Consider the following 13,358-nt stretch of genomic DNA (forward strand, 5'->3'; position numbering starts at 1 on the left):
TGCATCGCAGACAAGCTGGTGACTTCCGGGAGCCTGGTCTCTCAGTGGTCGCGTGAGGCAGCTGGGCTTGGGGTCCTCCAGGAACCTCTGTCTCCTCCTCGGTGCCTGTGAGCTGCTCCCACCTGCCCTTGGGCTCCAACAGGTTCCATCTGAAGGGCCAGCTCTGCATGGCCCAGGCCGTGAGCCCGGGACCGTGGTTGCCTCTGTCACAGGGCGAGGGAGGCTGGCTTCCCTCCACAGGTGTCTCACTTTGGGAGACAATGTCGGTGTTGGGAGGACACGAGGGGGGAGCTGAGCGTCTCCCCTGGGCCCTCTGCGCTCGCCCTAGTCAGTGAGCGTGCACCCCGCAGTGGAGGGGAGAGCAGGGTTCTCGCTGCCTCCAGGATGTTCCATTGTACCTGGGTCCCTGCCCACCTGGGTCCCCTGCACCTGGGTTCCCTGAACGTTTGCTGTCCCTCCTGGCAGGGGCGGGGGGTGGCGGTGGGGGTGGGGGAGGGAGGACAAGGCCTGCAGTGGGAGCACGTACAAAGGTCTGGGAGTCGGGTGGGTGGGGAGCACCATCTGTTGGCCAGGAAGTGCCGTGTGGGAGCTGGCAGCCGGGCCCAGGCCTCTGTGGGGACACTTAGATCTGAGGAGTATGTGGGGGATAAGGAGGAGCCAGGCAAGGACAGGGAACCTTGGGTATCCTCAGGACTGGGGAGCATGGGGGGCTCTGGGCAGGGACTGTGGGGGACATAGGCCAGCCCAAGAGCCATCAGGCCTCCACAGTAACCGCTTCCCTGGGCCTGGGCGTTGATTCAGAAACTAGAGGCCTGGTGCACGAAATTTGTGCACTTGGGGAGGGGGGGTCCCTCAGCCCAGCCTGCACCCTCTCACAGTCCGGGAGCCCCCAGGGGATGTCCGACTGACAGCTTAGGCCCACTCTCTGCGGGGAGCGGGCCTAAGCCGTCAGTCAGACATCCTTAGAGCTTCTGGGGAGGCGGGAGAGGCTCCTGCCACCGCTGCTGCGCTCGCCAGCTGTGGGCCCCGCTTCTGGCACACTGACCACCAGGGGGCAGCTCCTGCATTGAGCATCTGCCCCCAGGTGGTCAGTGCCTGGCATAGCGACCGGCCGTTCTGCCATTCAGTTGATTTGCATATTAGCCTTTTATTATATAGGATAGGAACCTAGTTCAGGCGAGATGCACACAGGGGCCCAGGCCACGGGGGCCCACCTCCCAATTTCCTCACCGACTCCTCACCTCCCAGATGAGGGCAGGGCGGGTGAGTGGGGAGTGACTGGCAATGAATTCACAGACTCCGAGGCAAGTCCCCCCGCCCCCCACCCCGGGTTCAGACGGAAGGTAAAGGGCGCACTGGCCTCTGTGAGATGGGGTGGGTTCACTCGCCGCTCAGCCTCTGCGATTCAGAACCAAACGCGGGCGTAGAGAATGGTCGGTTCCTGAGACCTTAGAAAACAGGCAACGGCCAAGAATGCGCAGGTCTCCCTGGCGTGTCCGGCCGTGGCTCCCAGACATCAGTGGCCTCAGGTCGCCATCTGCTCTCTGCTGCTCTGCCGAAAGTATTTCTTTAAAAAATATGTGCATATTTATTGGTGTCAGAGAGGAAGGGAGGGAGAGGGAAAGAGACATCAGTGATGAGAGAGAATCATGGATTGGCTGCCTCCCGCATACCCACACTGGGGATCGAGCCCACAACCCGGGCCTGTGCCCTGACCGGGAATCGCACCCTGACCTCCGGTTCACAGGTCGACGTGCAGCCACGGTCCCCGCCGGCCGGGCTGCAAGCGTTTCTTCAGGTCGATCTGCTTCTCTTCTCCTCCTGCAGTTTTTGCGAGTTGATCAAGATAAAGACAAGGACTGCAGCCTGGACTGCGGGGGCTCCCCCCAGAAGCCGGTCTGTGCGTCCGACGGGAGGACCTTCCTGTCCCGTTGCGAGTTCCAGCGCGCCAAGTGCAAGGACCCACAGCTGGAGATTGCGTACCGGGGCAACTGCAAAGGTAAGCCGTCCGCGCACACACGCCTCGCAGCACCGGTTGGTCCCACGGGAGTTGGTCCCATGGGAGTCGGTCCCACGGGAGTCGGTCCCACGGGAGCCAGTACCACGTGACTGCCATGCTGTGAGCTTTAGTCCCACCGCCGCTGCATTGTCGGGAGGGACTCGAGATGTAAGTCTGTGAACACTTCAGATCAGTGGGAAGAAGAGCGATTTCCATGATTCGAGACAGAGCCCTTTGACGGGTTCGTGCTTGCTAACCACTGGCCTGCACTGGCCGGGGCGGGAAGTGGGTTTTAAGACCAGGAAGAGATTAGGTGCCGCGTGAGGCGACCCATCACCAGCGGGGGAAGGAGGGCGGCTGGGACCAGCTGCTGTCACTGGATGGGAGCCTCGGGGAACGGCCACTGAACGGGAGGCCAGTGAGGCCCGGAGCCAACGGGGAGGGCACAGCCGGCATTGAGAATCCAAAACCATCAGGGCCCGAGGCCACGGACACATGTGCACAGGTGACCCGAGGACTCGCGGGTGGAGGCGTCCAGGCACAAACGCCCACGTGGCCCACGAGCCGCTCACAGGCCCTGAGCCCCGCAGGCAGCACAGGGAGGCGGGTGGGCGGGGTTTCCTTGGAGCGATGACAGCGGTGGTTCCACGGCGTGGCGGACGCCCTGAGGCCACCGAGTCCCACGCTCTCAGATGGTCACAACGACGGTTTGAGGTTTCGTGTCGTGGAGCCAGGGAAAAAAGGGACGGGGCTTGTGTTGTGAGGATTTAATTTTCAAACCGTTAAAAACAAAGTGTCCAGAAAGAAAAACAAACAAAAACCCCACAAGGTGTCCAGGGTCCAGCCTCAGCCAGACCAGGAGCCGTGAGGGCCGGCTGCGTCCTCCCTCCGACCACAGCCCGGCGTGAGGGAGCTCGTCCGGGCGGCCCCCGGGGAGGCGGGGGGCCGTGACCTCTGCCCTGTTTGCAGAGAGCAGTGGGATGCAGTGGGATGCAGTGGGATGCAGTGGGATGCAGTGGGATGATGCCATGGGAGGCTGTGCTGAACGCTGTGGTTTCTGTAGGGAGGCCGTTGGTTTAGTCTCGCGCAGGAGCAGGTCAGCCGGGCGCCCGTTTAAAGTGAAGGACAGGCCTGGTGGGCGGGGCTCAGTGGGTGAGCGTCGACCTATGAGCCGGGAGGTCACAGTGTGAACCCTGGTCCGGGCACAGGCCCGGCTTGCGGCTCAACCCCTAGCGTGGGGCGTGCAGGAGGCAGCCGATCGGTGATTCTCTCTCAACATTGACGTTTCTATCTCCCTCTCCCTTACTCTCTGAAAGCAATAAAAATATATTAAGGAAATAAAGCTAAGGAGAGGAGGGGGCTCTGCTGTGGGCCCCGCCGTGGGCCGCCCTGTGACCCGGAGTGGATGGTGCACGGGCAAACTGGCCGAGCCTCTGGCCTCACGTCACGTGTCCTGACCACGCCAGAGCGAGTGACACGACACAGCAGCCCCGGGCGGCCTGAGCAGTTCTGAGGGAAACCGCCTCGTGTTTTGCATGTTTCAGCAGAATCGCCGGGAGGGCCGTCCAGGCTCCTGGCCGCAGGCCGTGGCCGGTGCTGAGTCAGCACATCTGGAAGGGGGACCGCGGCAGGGGCAGGGCCGCCAGCTCCACCCGCAGGCCTGGACCTGGGGGCGACCGACGGGCCGCAGTGCCTCATGGGCCTGGCTCCCCACCTGCATCATCGCCCGCAGCCGCCGGGATCCTGGGACTTCGCGCCCGGCACGCGGGGCTGCGGGTTCGAGAACTCCCGCCCGCGGCAGAAGTGCCGGTGTCTTTAAAAGGTGGTGCTGTCCACACCCCACGCTGGGAACGGCCGGCCCCGAGCGGTTTGGAAAATGGATGCTTTCTGCTTGTTCCACGAGAGTTCAAACGCTGGGCACAATTTGTAACTCCATCCGCCACACGGGGCCCTGGCCAGCGGGGCCCATATCACTTCTCTCTTTAGACAGTCAGACCGCAGGCTGCCCTAAAACAGGAGTTCGGGGCCCAGCAAAGCAGTGATTTCCGCGGCTAAAACACAGAGTGCAGTAAAACCACACGTGCGAGGCGGCCGCCGGCCCAGCGTGGACCAGGAAGGAGGCCCGAGCCCTGCCTGAGCCCTGCCCTCCTCAGCAGGAGGCCCCTAGGGACCAGCTTGTCGGGGGTGTGGGGGCGCAGCCGGGCTGCCCACCTCCGGCAGGGTCTGTGCGCAGCTCAGGGACGCCCGGAGCTACCAGAAGCCCCCCGGCCGGGCTGCTGCTGGGATGGCACCCCCTCGCGGCCGGCAGCTTGACTGCCAGGCAGTGAGACGGTCACCACTGGAGCCGCTGGGCAGTGGCGCGTTGGAGAAGCAGGCCCAGACAACTGGTTATTTAAGTCTGGAAACACTTAAGACAACTTGGGAGAACCATTATTTTCAAGTTTTAAAATTCAAATGGGCTCCAGGGTCGGGGGGCCCAGGGAAGGAAACCAGTGCTTGTGAGGGTGCCCGCGGGCGCGAGGCGCGAGGACCGGAGGCCGCGTGGAGACGTCTGGCCTCCCTGCGTTGGAGGCTCCTTGGCCACTGGCCGGGTCGGGAAAGGAGGGGCCCTGGTTAGCGGCCGTCTCGCCCCTTGGATCCTCTCCTGGGATCTGGCACCAGGATGGCCCTCCTTCCCGCCTCAGGAGCGTAGGGCAGACGCGCAGCCGTGGGGCGAGGGGGCCTCGTGGGGCCGCAGGCCTCCCTTACTGGGCACCCAGGACCCCCACGGTCCGTCCTGCTGACTCCTCCCCTGAGCCGTGGGCAGAGCAGGGTTAGGGGGCTCAGATGTTTTCTTCTCTTTCCATGTCATTTTGCATTAGTTTCCGGTGCCCGGCATCGCGGTTAGACAACCAGGTACTTTGCAGAGTCGCCGATGTTTCCAGGCTCCGCCAGGCACAGGCGTAGTTATGGCAACATCACGGTCTCTGTTCTGGGTGCTGTGCCCCTGACTAGGGTGTAACCAGCGACCTGTAGGCCTCCGTGGACGACACGGAACCACCAACGTCCGAGAGGAGACGTGGCTGGAGTCGCGGACATTTCTCAGCAGCGCTGTTTCTGTTGGCGCTTTTCGACTTCCTTTTCACTCGTTTGCTGAGTCCCAGGGTTTCTTCCTGAGGAGCGCGGGCCCGCGCGGTGCCTCGGATCGTGTCTGAGCAGTATTTGTAAAAAATATGTTTTCATTGATTTCAGAGAGGAAGGGAGAGGGAGAGTTAGAAGCATCAATGATGAGAGAGAATCACGGATCGGCTGCCTCCTGCACGCCCCACACCGGGATCCAGCCCACAGCCCGGGCCTGTGCCCTGACCTCCTGGTTCACAGGTCGACGCTCAACCACTGAGCCACCCGGCGTCGCGGCTTTGAGGCGGTGCCTGAGTGGCGGGGCAGGCTGGACCGAGGCGCTCACTGCTGGGCGGTGGGACGAGGCGGAGCTTGGCATCGCTCCGAGGTCCTAGGAAACGCAGACACAGAGCAGAGAGGCCCCCTGGTGCCCCCAATAGTGTTTCCAGGGGGTGGCTTGGACCCCGCTGTTGGCCAGCACGTCCCAGCTCCCGGGGTCCCTGTGCCCCCTCCCTCCCGCTGGGCCTGTGGACTGGACCCCGTGGGCTCCGGTGGACACGCTGGGACCTGAAGAGACGCCGACTGACCACAGCTGTGTTCCCTCGTGGCCGTGAAGCAGGTCCCGACTCACCGGGACGAGCCAGTAACCCTCTCCCAGCCTCTGCCCGGCTCCTTAGTTCGAGAGGACCTGACTCGGAGCAGCCAGCCTCTCGCTGGTGACCTGCGGTGGCCACTCGCCCGCCCAGCGGAGGTGGCTGCCCCGCGCCATCGTGCCCGCGTCTCCACGCGCCTGTCTCGGGCATTGCCTCTTCCTGGTGTGTAACCGCACTGCTATGCTCCTGCCTACAGACGTGTCCCGGTGTGTGGCCGAGCGGAAGTACACGCAGGAGCAGGCAAGGAAGGAGTTCCAGCAGGTGTTCATCCCGGAGTGCAGCGAGGACGGCACCTACAGCCAGGTACGCGCTCTACAGCAGGTACACGCTCTACAGCCGGTACACGCTCTACAGCAGGTACACGCTCTACAGCTGGTACACGCTCTACAGCCAGGTACACGCTCTACAGCCAGGTACACGCTCTACAGCTGGTACACACTCTACAGCCAGGTACACACTCTACAGCTGGTACACACTCTACAGCCAGGTATGCGCTCTACAGCCGGTACATGCTCTACAGCAGGTACACGCTCTACAGCCGGTACACGCTCTACAGCCAGGTACACGCTCTACAGCAGGTACACGCTCTACAGCCAGGTATGCGCTCTACAGCCGGTACATGCTCTACAGCAGGTACACGCTCTACAGCCGGTACACGCTCTACAGCCAGGTACACGCTCTATAGCCAGGTACACGCTCTACAGCCAGGTACACGCTCTACAGCAGGTACACGCTGTACAGCCAGGTACACGCTCTACAGCCAGGTATGCGCTCTACAGCCGGTACACGCTCTACAGCCGGTACACGCTCTACAGCAGGTACACGCTCTACAGCCAGGTATGCGCTCTACAGCCGGTACATGCTCTACAGCAGGTACACGCTCTACAGCCGGTACACGCTCTACAGCCAGGTACACGCTCTACAGCAGGTACACGCTCTACAGCCGGTACACGCTCTACAGCAGGTACACGCTCTACAGCCGGTACACGCTCTACAGCCAGGTACACGCTCTACAGCCAGGTACACGCTCTACAGCTGGTACACACTCTACAGCCAGGTACACGCTCTACAGCAGGTACACGCTCTACAGCCAGGTATGCGCTCTACAGCCGGTACATGCTCTACAGCAGGTACACGCTCTACAGCCGGTACACGCTCTACAGCCAGGTACACGCTCTATAGCCAGGTACACGCTCTACAGCCAGGTATGCGCTCTACAGCCGGTACACGCTCTACAGCTGGTACACGCTCTACAGCCGGTACACGCTCTACAGCAGGTACACGCTCTACAGCCAGGTACACGCTCTACAGCCAGGTACACGCTCTACAGCCGGTACACGCTCTACAGCCAGGTACGCGCTCTACAGCCGGTACACGCTCTACAGCAGGTACATGCTCTACAGCCGGTACATGCTCTTCAGCAGGTACACGCTCTACAGCCAGGTACACGCTCTACAGCAGGTACACGCTCTACAGCCGGTACACGCTCTACAGCCAGGTACACGCTCTACAGCCGGTACACGCTCTACAGCCGGTACACGCTCTACAGGAGGTACCTGGGGGAGCAAGGATGGCACCTGCAGCCAGCAATGTGCTCTAGCCATGGTGGGGCAGCGGGGGCCGAGTGGGGACCCTCTCCATGTGGACGCCTGTGACCGGGCTCACCTGCAGGAGTGGGTGGTGAGTGGGTCCCACTCCTTCCGGCCAGGTGCCCCGTGCCATTGCTCTAAGTCGCCATTCCGGTGTGAATGGGGCTGGGCCAGCCGTGGGCAAACTACGGCCCGCGGGCCGGATCCGCCCCGTTTGAAATGAATAAAACCATTGAAAAAAAAGACCGTACCCTTTTATGTAATGATGTTTACTTTGAATTTATATTAGTTCACACAAACACTCCATCCATGCTTTTGTTCCGGCCCTCCGGTCCAGTTTAAGAACCCATTGTGGCCCTCGGGTCAGAAAGTTTGCCCACCCCTGGGCTGGGCAGCTGGTGGCGAGGCTGGGGCACCGTCACCTGCCCGTTGCTCGAGGCTGCTCCGCGTTCCTGACTCGCCGTGGCCGTCGTCAGCCAGAGGCAGCGCCCGGAGCCCCGGTGCCCGCCCCGCAGTGTGGCCACGCCTATTGTCAGTGCTGCCGTCCTCCCTGAGGAGAGTGTCCGAGACAGAGGCAGCTCTCGCGGGGCGACAGGAGCCCAGGGGCTGCTGGGCATCGGTGCACAGAGAACTCTGGGCAGTTTTATAGCCAGCATCTGACCTTTGAGAGGAGAGAGAGAGGAGAGAGAGAGGAGAGAGAGAGAGAGAGAGAGAGAGAGAGAGAGAGAGAGAGAGAGGAGCTATGGGGAGGGACCCCTGGCTGGCTGGCCGGGAGGGAGACCGGGGCAGGATGGACGCCAGGGGGACCCGGGCGGGGGTGGGGTTGATGGAAAGAGCCTCCTCTCCCTGCCTCTGCCCTGGGCACACGGAGTGAGCAGGTCTCTCGACACCTCGGTGCCTCAGTCTCCCCATGTGTAAGGTGAGGGCTTGGGCCTCCCTCCAGGCGGCAGGGATCGGATGCCCGCGGAGGGGCCGGCGCACACTGGCCTGCGGTCAGCGCCTCTGGTGGCGTGTGTGCGCGGGATCCGGGTCGGGCCTCCCTCTCGCACTGGGGGTCAGGGGAGCGGCCTGTGTGGTGAGGCCCCGCCCTGATGCCGTGTTTGTCGCCTCCAGGTGCAGTGCCACAGCTACACGGGATACTGCTGGTGTGTCACGCCCAACGGGAGGCCCATCAGCGGCACCGCCGTGGCCCACAAGACGCCCCGGTGCCCGGGTAGGTCTGCGGTGCTGACGGGAGCCTTCTGACCCCATTGGCTGCTCTCTGAGCCTTCGCCTGTGTTTGCTTATAATCCCAGGAAACTCAGTGCCGGGGCCTTGTGGGGAGCCCCGGAAGGGGGGTGTCACTGGGCAACCCCAAGGTATTCTGAGCCCCCTCTTCTTAAGACAGCTCCCGACGGAAGGCCGGCCCGCACCGCGCAGTCTGGGCTGCGGAGTGTTTAGGAATAACTGCGAGGACTGCAGTCCACGGTGGGAAGGACCAAATAGTTTCTTTGGCAAAAAAACAGACAAACAAGGCGTCTCTGGTTTGTGTATATTTTTGCAAAGGAAATGCGGTCGCTGTCAGCTCCCTGTCTGTGGCTCTTGGTTATGTGTTACTCACCGCAGGGCTCGGCCTCTGAGCGTAGCAACGCTGCCGGGGAGCGACCTGTGCCGCCGTCTCTTTTCCGTTAATTTTGCCAAAAACCTTATCTGTGATGCGACCGCTTTCATGTGACAACGGCCTGCAGCCTCCCCTGTCGATGAATGTTTGAGGACACCAGTCAGATCATCTGTTAAGTTTCATGGTGGCCCCCACCGGTGTGGCTCAGTGGATAGAGCGTCAGCCTGCAGACCGAAGGGTCCCGGGTTCGATTCCGGTCACGGGCACAGACCTCGGTTGCAGGCTCCTCCCCGGCCTGGAGGCAACCAATGGATGTGTTTCTCTCATGTTGATGTTTCTCTCTGTCTCTCCCTCTCTCCCTAAAACCAATGGAAACATATCCCCGGGTGAGGATGAACAAAAGAGGGAAGTTTCATGGTCTGTGCCTCCAATCCAAGGTTAGGTTTCCTAAAACAGGCAAACACATCCCTATCCAGCCGTGGGCAAACTACAGCCCGCGGGCCGGATCCGGCCCGTTTGAAATAAAAACTAAAACAAAAAAAGACCGTACCCTGTTATGTAATGATGTTTCCTTTGAATTTATATTAGTTCACACAAACACTCCATCCATGCTTTTGCTCCGGCCCTCCGGTCCAGTTTACGAACCCATTGTGGCCCTCGAGTCAAAAAGTTTGCCCACCCCTGCGTATAGACCAACATCTTCCTGCTGTTTCTCGTGAATTGTGGGAACATTTGTACGTGGAGTTTCCTTTTAGACGGATTTTGGAGGGCGGGCGGTTACAGTTAGAAAGTCTGTCCGGTGCCGACATCCACAGGCGGAGGGGCCAGGGCCGGGCTGCCGGCTGCCGGGACGATGGCACCGTCATTAGCGGGAACTCGCAGCCTGACGCCCGGTGGCTGTGGCCACTCGCAAGCCCCAGGGGCGCACCACGTGGAGGGAAAACAGAGCTATTTTTAAAAACTGTTTTGTCACCCAAGACCTAAAATTGGCTGAAAAAATATTTTTAGTGAGCGAACCCTGCACCTAATAACTCTTTTACGGACTCGGGAAGTAAGTGAGACAGAAAAAATGACACGCTAAGCTGGCCCGTGTGTTCCCCGGCCTGGAGACACCGTCACACGCGGGCCGCACGCCATCCGCGGGCCGCACGCCATCCGCGGGCCGGCCTCCTCACTGCCCTCGCGGAGGGGCCGTGGCGTGTCGGCTTCTGCGGTTTCAGTGACAGCGTTTGAGAGGCTAGAGCAGTGACGGCGAACCTTCTGAGCTCGGCGTGCCAGCATTTTGAAAAACCCTAACTTAACTCTGGTGCCGTGTCACATATAGAAATATTTTGATATTTGCAACCATAGTAAAACAAAGACTTCTATTTTTGATATTTATTTTATATATTTAAATGCCATTTAACAAAGAAAAATCAACCAAAAAAATGAGTGTCAGAGGTTTGCCATCACTGGTCTAGAGTGTCCCAGAGACTCTCCCAGAGAACTGCGTGCGGGCTCGGCCGAGGTTCGCATTCCCCAGCCCCGGCTTTGCTCTGGAGCCGGCCCTCGCCCTGTCCACTCGCCTGTTTTTCTGGCGCCAGCAGCATCTTGCTGGATGGAAACGCCCCGTTTTTCACGGCCCGGGATGGTTTGGGTCCGGGTGACGGTGTTGGGAGAAAGAGTTCTGCCTCCTGGCTGCACAGTCTGGTCCGTCACCTGGGAAAGGCTATTCCGAGGAGCCAGGGACCGAGGGGCCTCAGGTTCAAGGTTGGGTGCGGACCGGGCGCTCCCCTGCCCCTGCCCTCCGTGTGTGTCCGTGTGCGTGCGTGTGCATGCGTGTGTGTGTGCATGGCCGCACTTCCATGGCACGGGTCCGTGGCTGTGACCCACTTATTGGCGTGGCAGGGTCAGCTCACACCTGCTGGTACGAACACACTCCGCGCCTCTCCCTCAGGATTGTGGGAAATTCCATACATCGGTGCCTTCACTCTGCGAGAACCTGCGCGTGGAGGGTAGGCGCGGCGTCAGGAGCCCCCGTGAGCCTGTGGCGTGGGGCGGTTGTGGAGGAAGCGCTGACGTTTCGGGGCGAGTGGGGAGGGTTAAGCACACACCTGCACAAGGAGTTTATGACAAACTCGTGTGCTTCACGGTTTCCCAGCCGTAGACACAGCCTCACACACAGCGCAGAGGGGCCGGCGATGGGACACCCTTTGGGACGGTGGGCGTGGCAGGTGCCATCAGTCACAGCTGTGCAGGCTTTCATCTGCTGACCCCAGGGCCGCAGTGTCCGGGCCCCTCTGCACCCCCTCCGTGCACCCCTCCCTCCACCCCTCCCTGCACCCTCCACACCCCTCCCTACACCCCACTCTGCAGCCCCTCCCTGCACCCCTCCCTGCACCCCTCCCTGCACCCTCTCCACACCCCTCCCTACGCCCCACTCTGCAGCCCCTCCCTGCACCCCTCCCTGCACCCTCTGCACCCCCTCCCTGCACTCCCTCCCTGCACCCTCTCTCTGCACCCCCTCCTTGCACCCCTCCCTGCACCCTCTGCACCCCCTCCCTGCACTCCCTCCCTGCACCCTCTCTCTGCACCCCCTCCGTGCACCCCTCCCTCCACCCCTCCCTGCACCCTCCACACCCCTCCCTACACCCCACTCTGCAGCCCCTCCCTGCACCCCTCCCTGCACCCCTCCCTGCACCCTCTCCACACCCCTCCCTACGCCCCACTCTGCAGCCCCTCCCTGCACCCCTCCCTGCACCCTCTGCACCCCCTCCCTGCACTCCCTCCCTGCACCCTCTCTCTGCACCCCCTCCTTGCACCCCTCCCTGCACCCTCTGCACCCCCTCCCTGCACTCCCTCCCTGCACCCTCTCTCTGCACCCCCTCCTTGCACCCCTCCTTGCACCCTCTGCACCCCCTCCCTGCACTCCCTCCCTGCACCCTCTCTCGGCACCCCCTCCGTGCAGTCCCTCCCTGCACCCCCTCCCTTCCCCGGTGAGTTAGCTGGTGCTTAGTATGCTCAGTGGCACCACCCCCCTCTGCCCAGGATGGGGGTGGGTCCCAGGTCATTCACACGGAAACGTCGCTGCTCAATGGCTGCCTTTTGTCCTGGAGTTTACACCGAGCAGGTCGTGGAGTCCGGGAAGGATGTGCTATAACAATTGAAAAATCAGAAAAAGAGATTTCAAATTTAGCCACAAGTCGTACCTGCCACTCAGGATGTGCACCTGTGTGTGTGTGAGCTCACAGGGACGCCGGAGGCAGGCCCGCGGGAGGGCACAGAGGCCCCTTCTTGGCGGCCTGGGGGGATGGAGGGAGCCCCGCCCCGTCCCTCTGCCTCCTCGCTTCTCCAGGAAGATCTTCCAGGGGGAGGGTCCGAGTGCACAGTCCAAACACCCCAGCTCCCACTCAGTGCTAAGAACAACCAGCCGTGAGGGGGGCTCAGTCCAGGGCGACCGCGTCGAGGCTGGACCGTGTGGTTCTTGTGAGGGTGAGACGCCCTCAGCGGAAACGTGGGGGGCACAGGCCTACGACCCGAGGCCTGGGAATTCCGTGGGCGCCTGGGCCACACGTGAGGGGGGAGGGGAGAGCAGGGGCTGGGCCCAGGGTGGGGCCGCGCCCGCAGCTCCCTCGTGACGGAGAGTGAGAGCGCTACCGGCGGGGCCTTACGGCGCAGGAAGGGAACACGCCAGGGGCCGGGTGGCCAGCGGCCGGTCAGCAGGGTGTCCGGGCACAGGAGGGCCGGCCCTCGGGGTGAGGCCGGGAACGTGTTCACCCAGACGCCGCGCGCAGAGGCCGCGGGAACGGGTCTGCTCGTCCCGTGGGCCTCGAGTTCCGTCCGGGCACCTGGGTCAGGACAGACAAGTCCCGGCCCAGATCCATGAGCACGTGGCGGTTCCGTCTGGGCCCGGGGGGAGGGGGCCTCCAGGACAAGGAGCTGTGAGCTCCCCGAGCGCGGCCTCCCTGCTTTAATAAGCTCTCGCCGACTACATCCTGACGGCCGTCGTGGGAAACGGGGAACCGTGAGCACAGACGTTCACACCGGCCAGTGGGCTGCTGCCTGTCTGCGGCCACTGTGACCGGTGACCGGGGGGCCAGCCGTGGGGAGCAGAGAATGTCGGGGTGTCATCGGTCCCTGCGCCCCATGTCGCCTGTGTGCTAGCGCTGAGTTGTGCACAGGCAGTGGCTGCCCTAAGAATGTGACTGGAGCCCGGCCTGCAGGGTTCGATTCCCAGCGGCTGAGCGTCGACCTATGAACCAGGAGGTCAGGGTTCGATTCCCGGTCAGGGCACAGGCCCAGGTTGTGGGCTCCATCGCCAGTGTGGGGCGTGCAGGAGGCAGCCGATCCATGATTCTCTCTCTCCATTGATGCTTTTATCTCTCTCTCCCTCTCCCTTCCTCTCTCTAAAATCAATAACAATATTTTTTGAAACTATG

The 13,358-nt window shown here is 62.0% G+C and overlaps 1 protein-coding gene across 1 annotated transcript in view; it reads left to right on the plus strand.

Annotated features, from left to right (window-relative positions):
- The window catches only part of SMOC2 (SPARC related modular calcium binding 2), a 72,235-nt gene that overhangs the window by 18,908 nt on the left and 39,969 nt on the right, over window positions 1-13,358 (plus strand). Inside the window, exons 2-4 of the mRNA XM_081094462.1 lie at window positions 1,828-1,999; window positions 5,948-6,054; window positions 8,454-8,553. Coding sequence (XP_080950588.1) covers window positions 1,828-1,999; window positions 5,948-6,054; window positions 8,454-8,553 — 379 coding nt within the window. The remainder of the gene's footprint in view (window positions 1-1,827; window positions 2,000-5,947; window positions 6,055-8,453; window positions 8,554-13,358) is intronic.

Source organism: Myotis nattereri (genome assembly GCF_964212035.1).
Source record: "Myotis nattereri genome assembly, chromosome: 6".
NCBI classification, from domain to species: domain Eukaryota; kingdom Metazoa; phylum Chordata; class Mammalia; order Chiroptera; family Vespertilionidae; genus Myotis; species Myotis nattereri.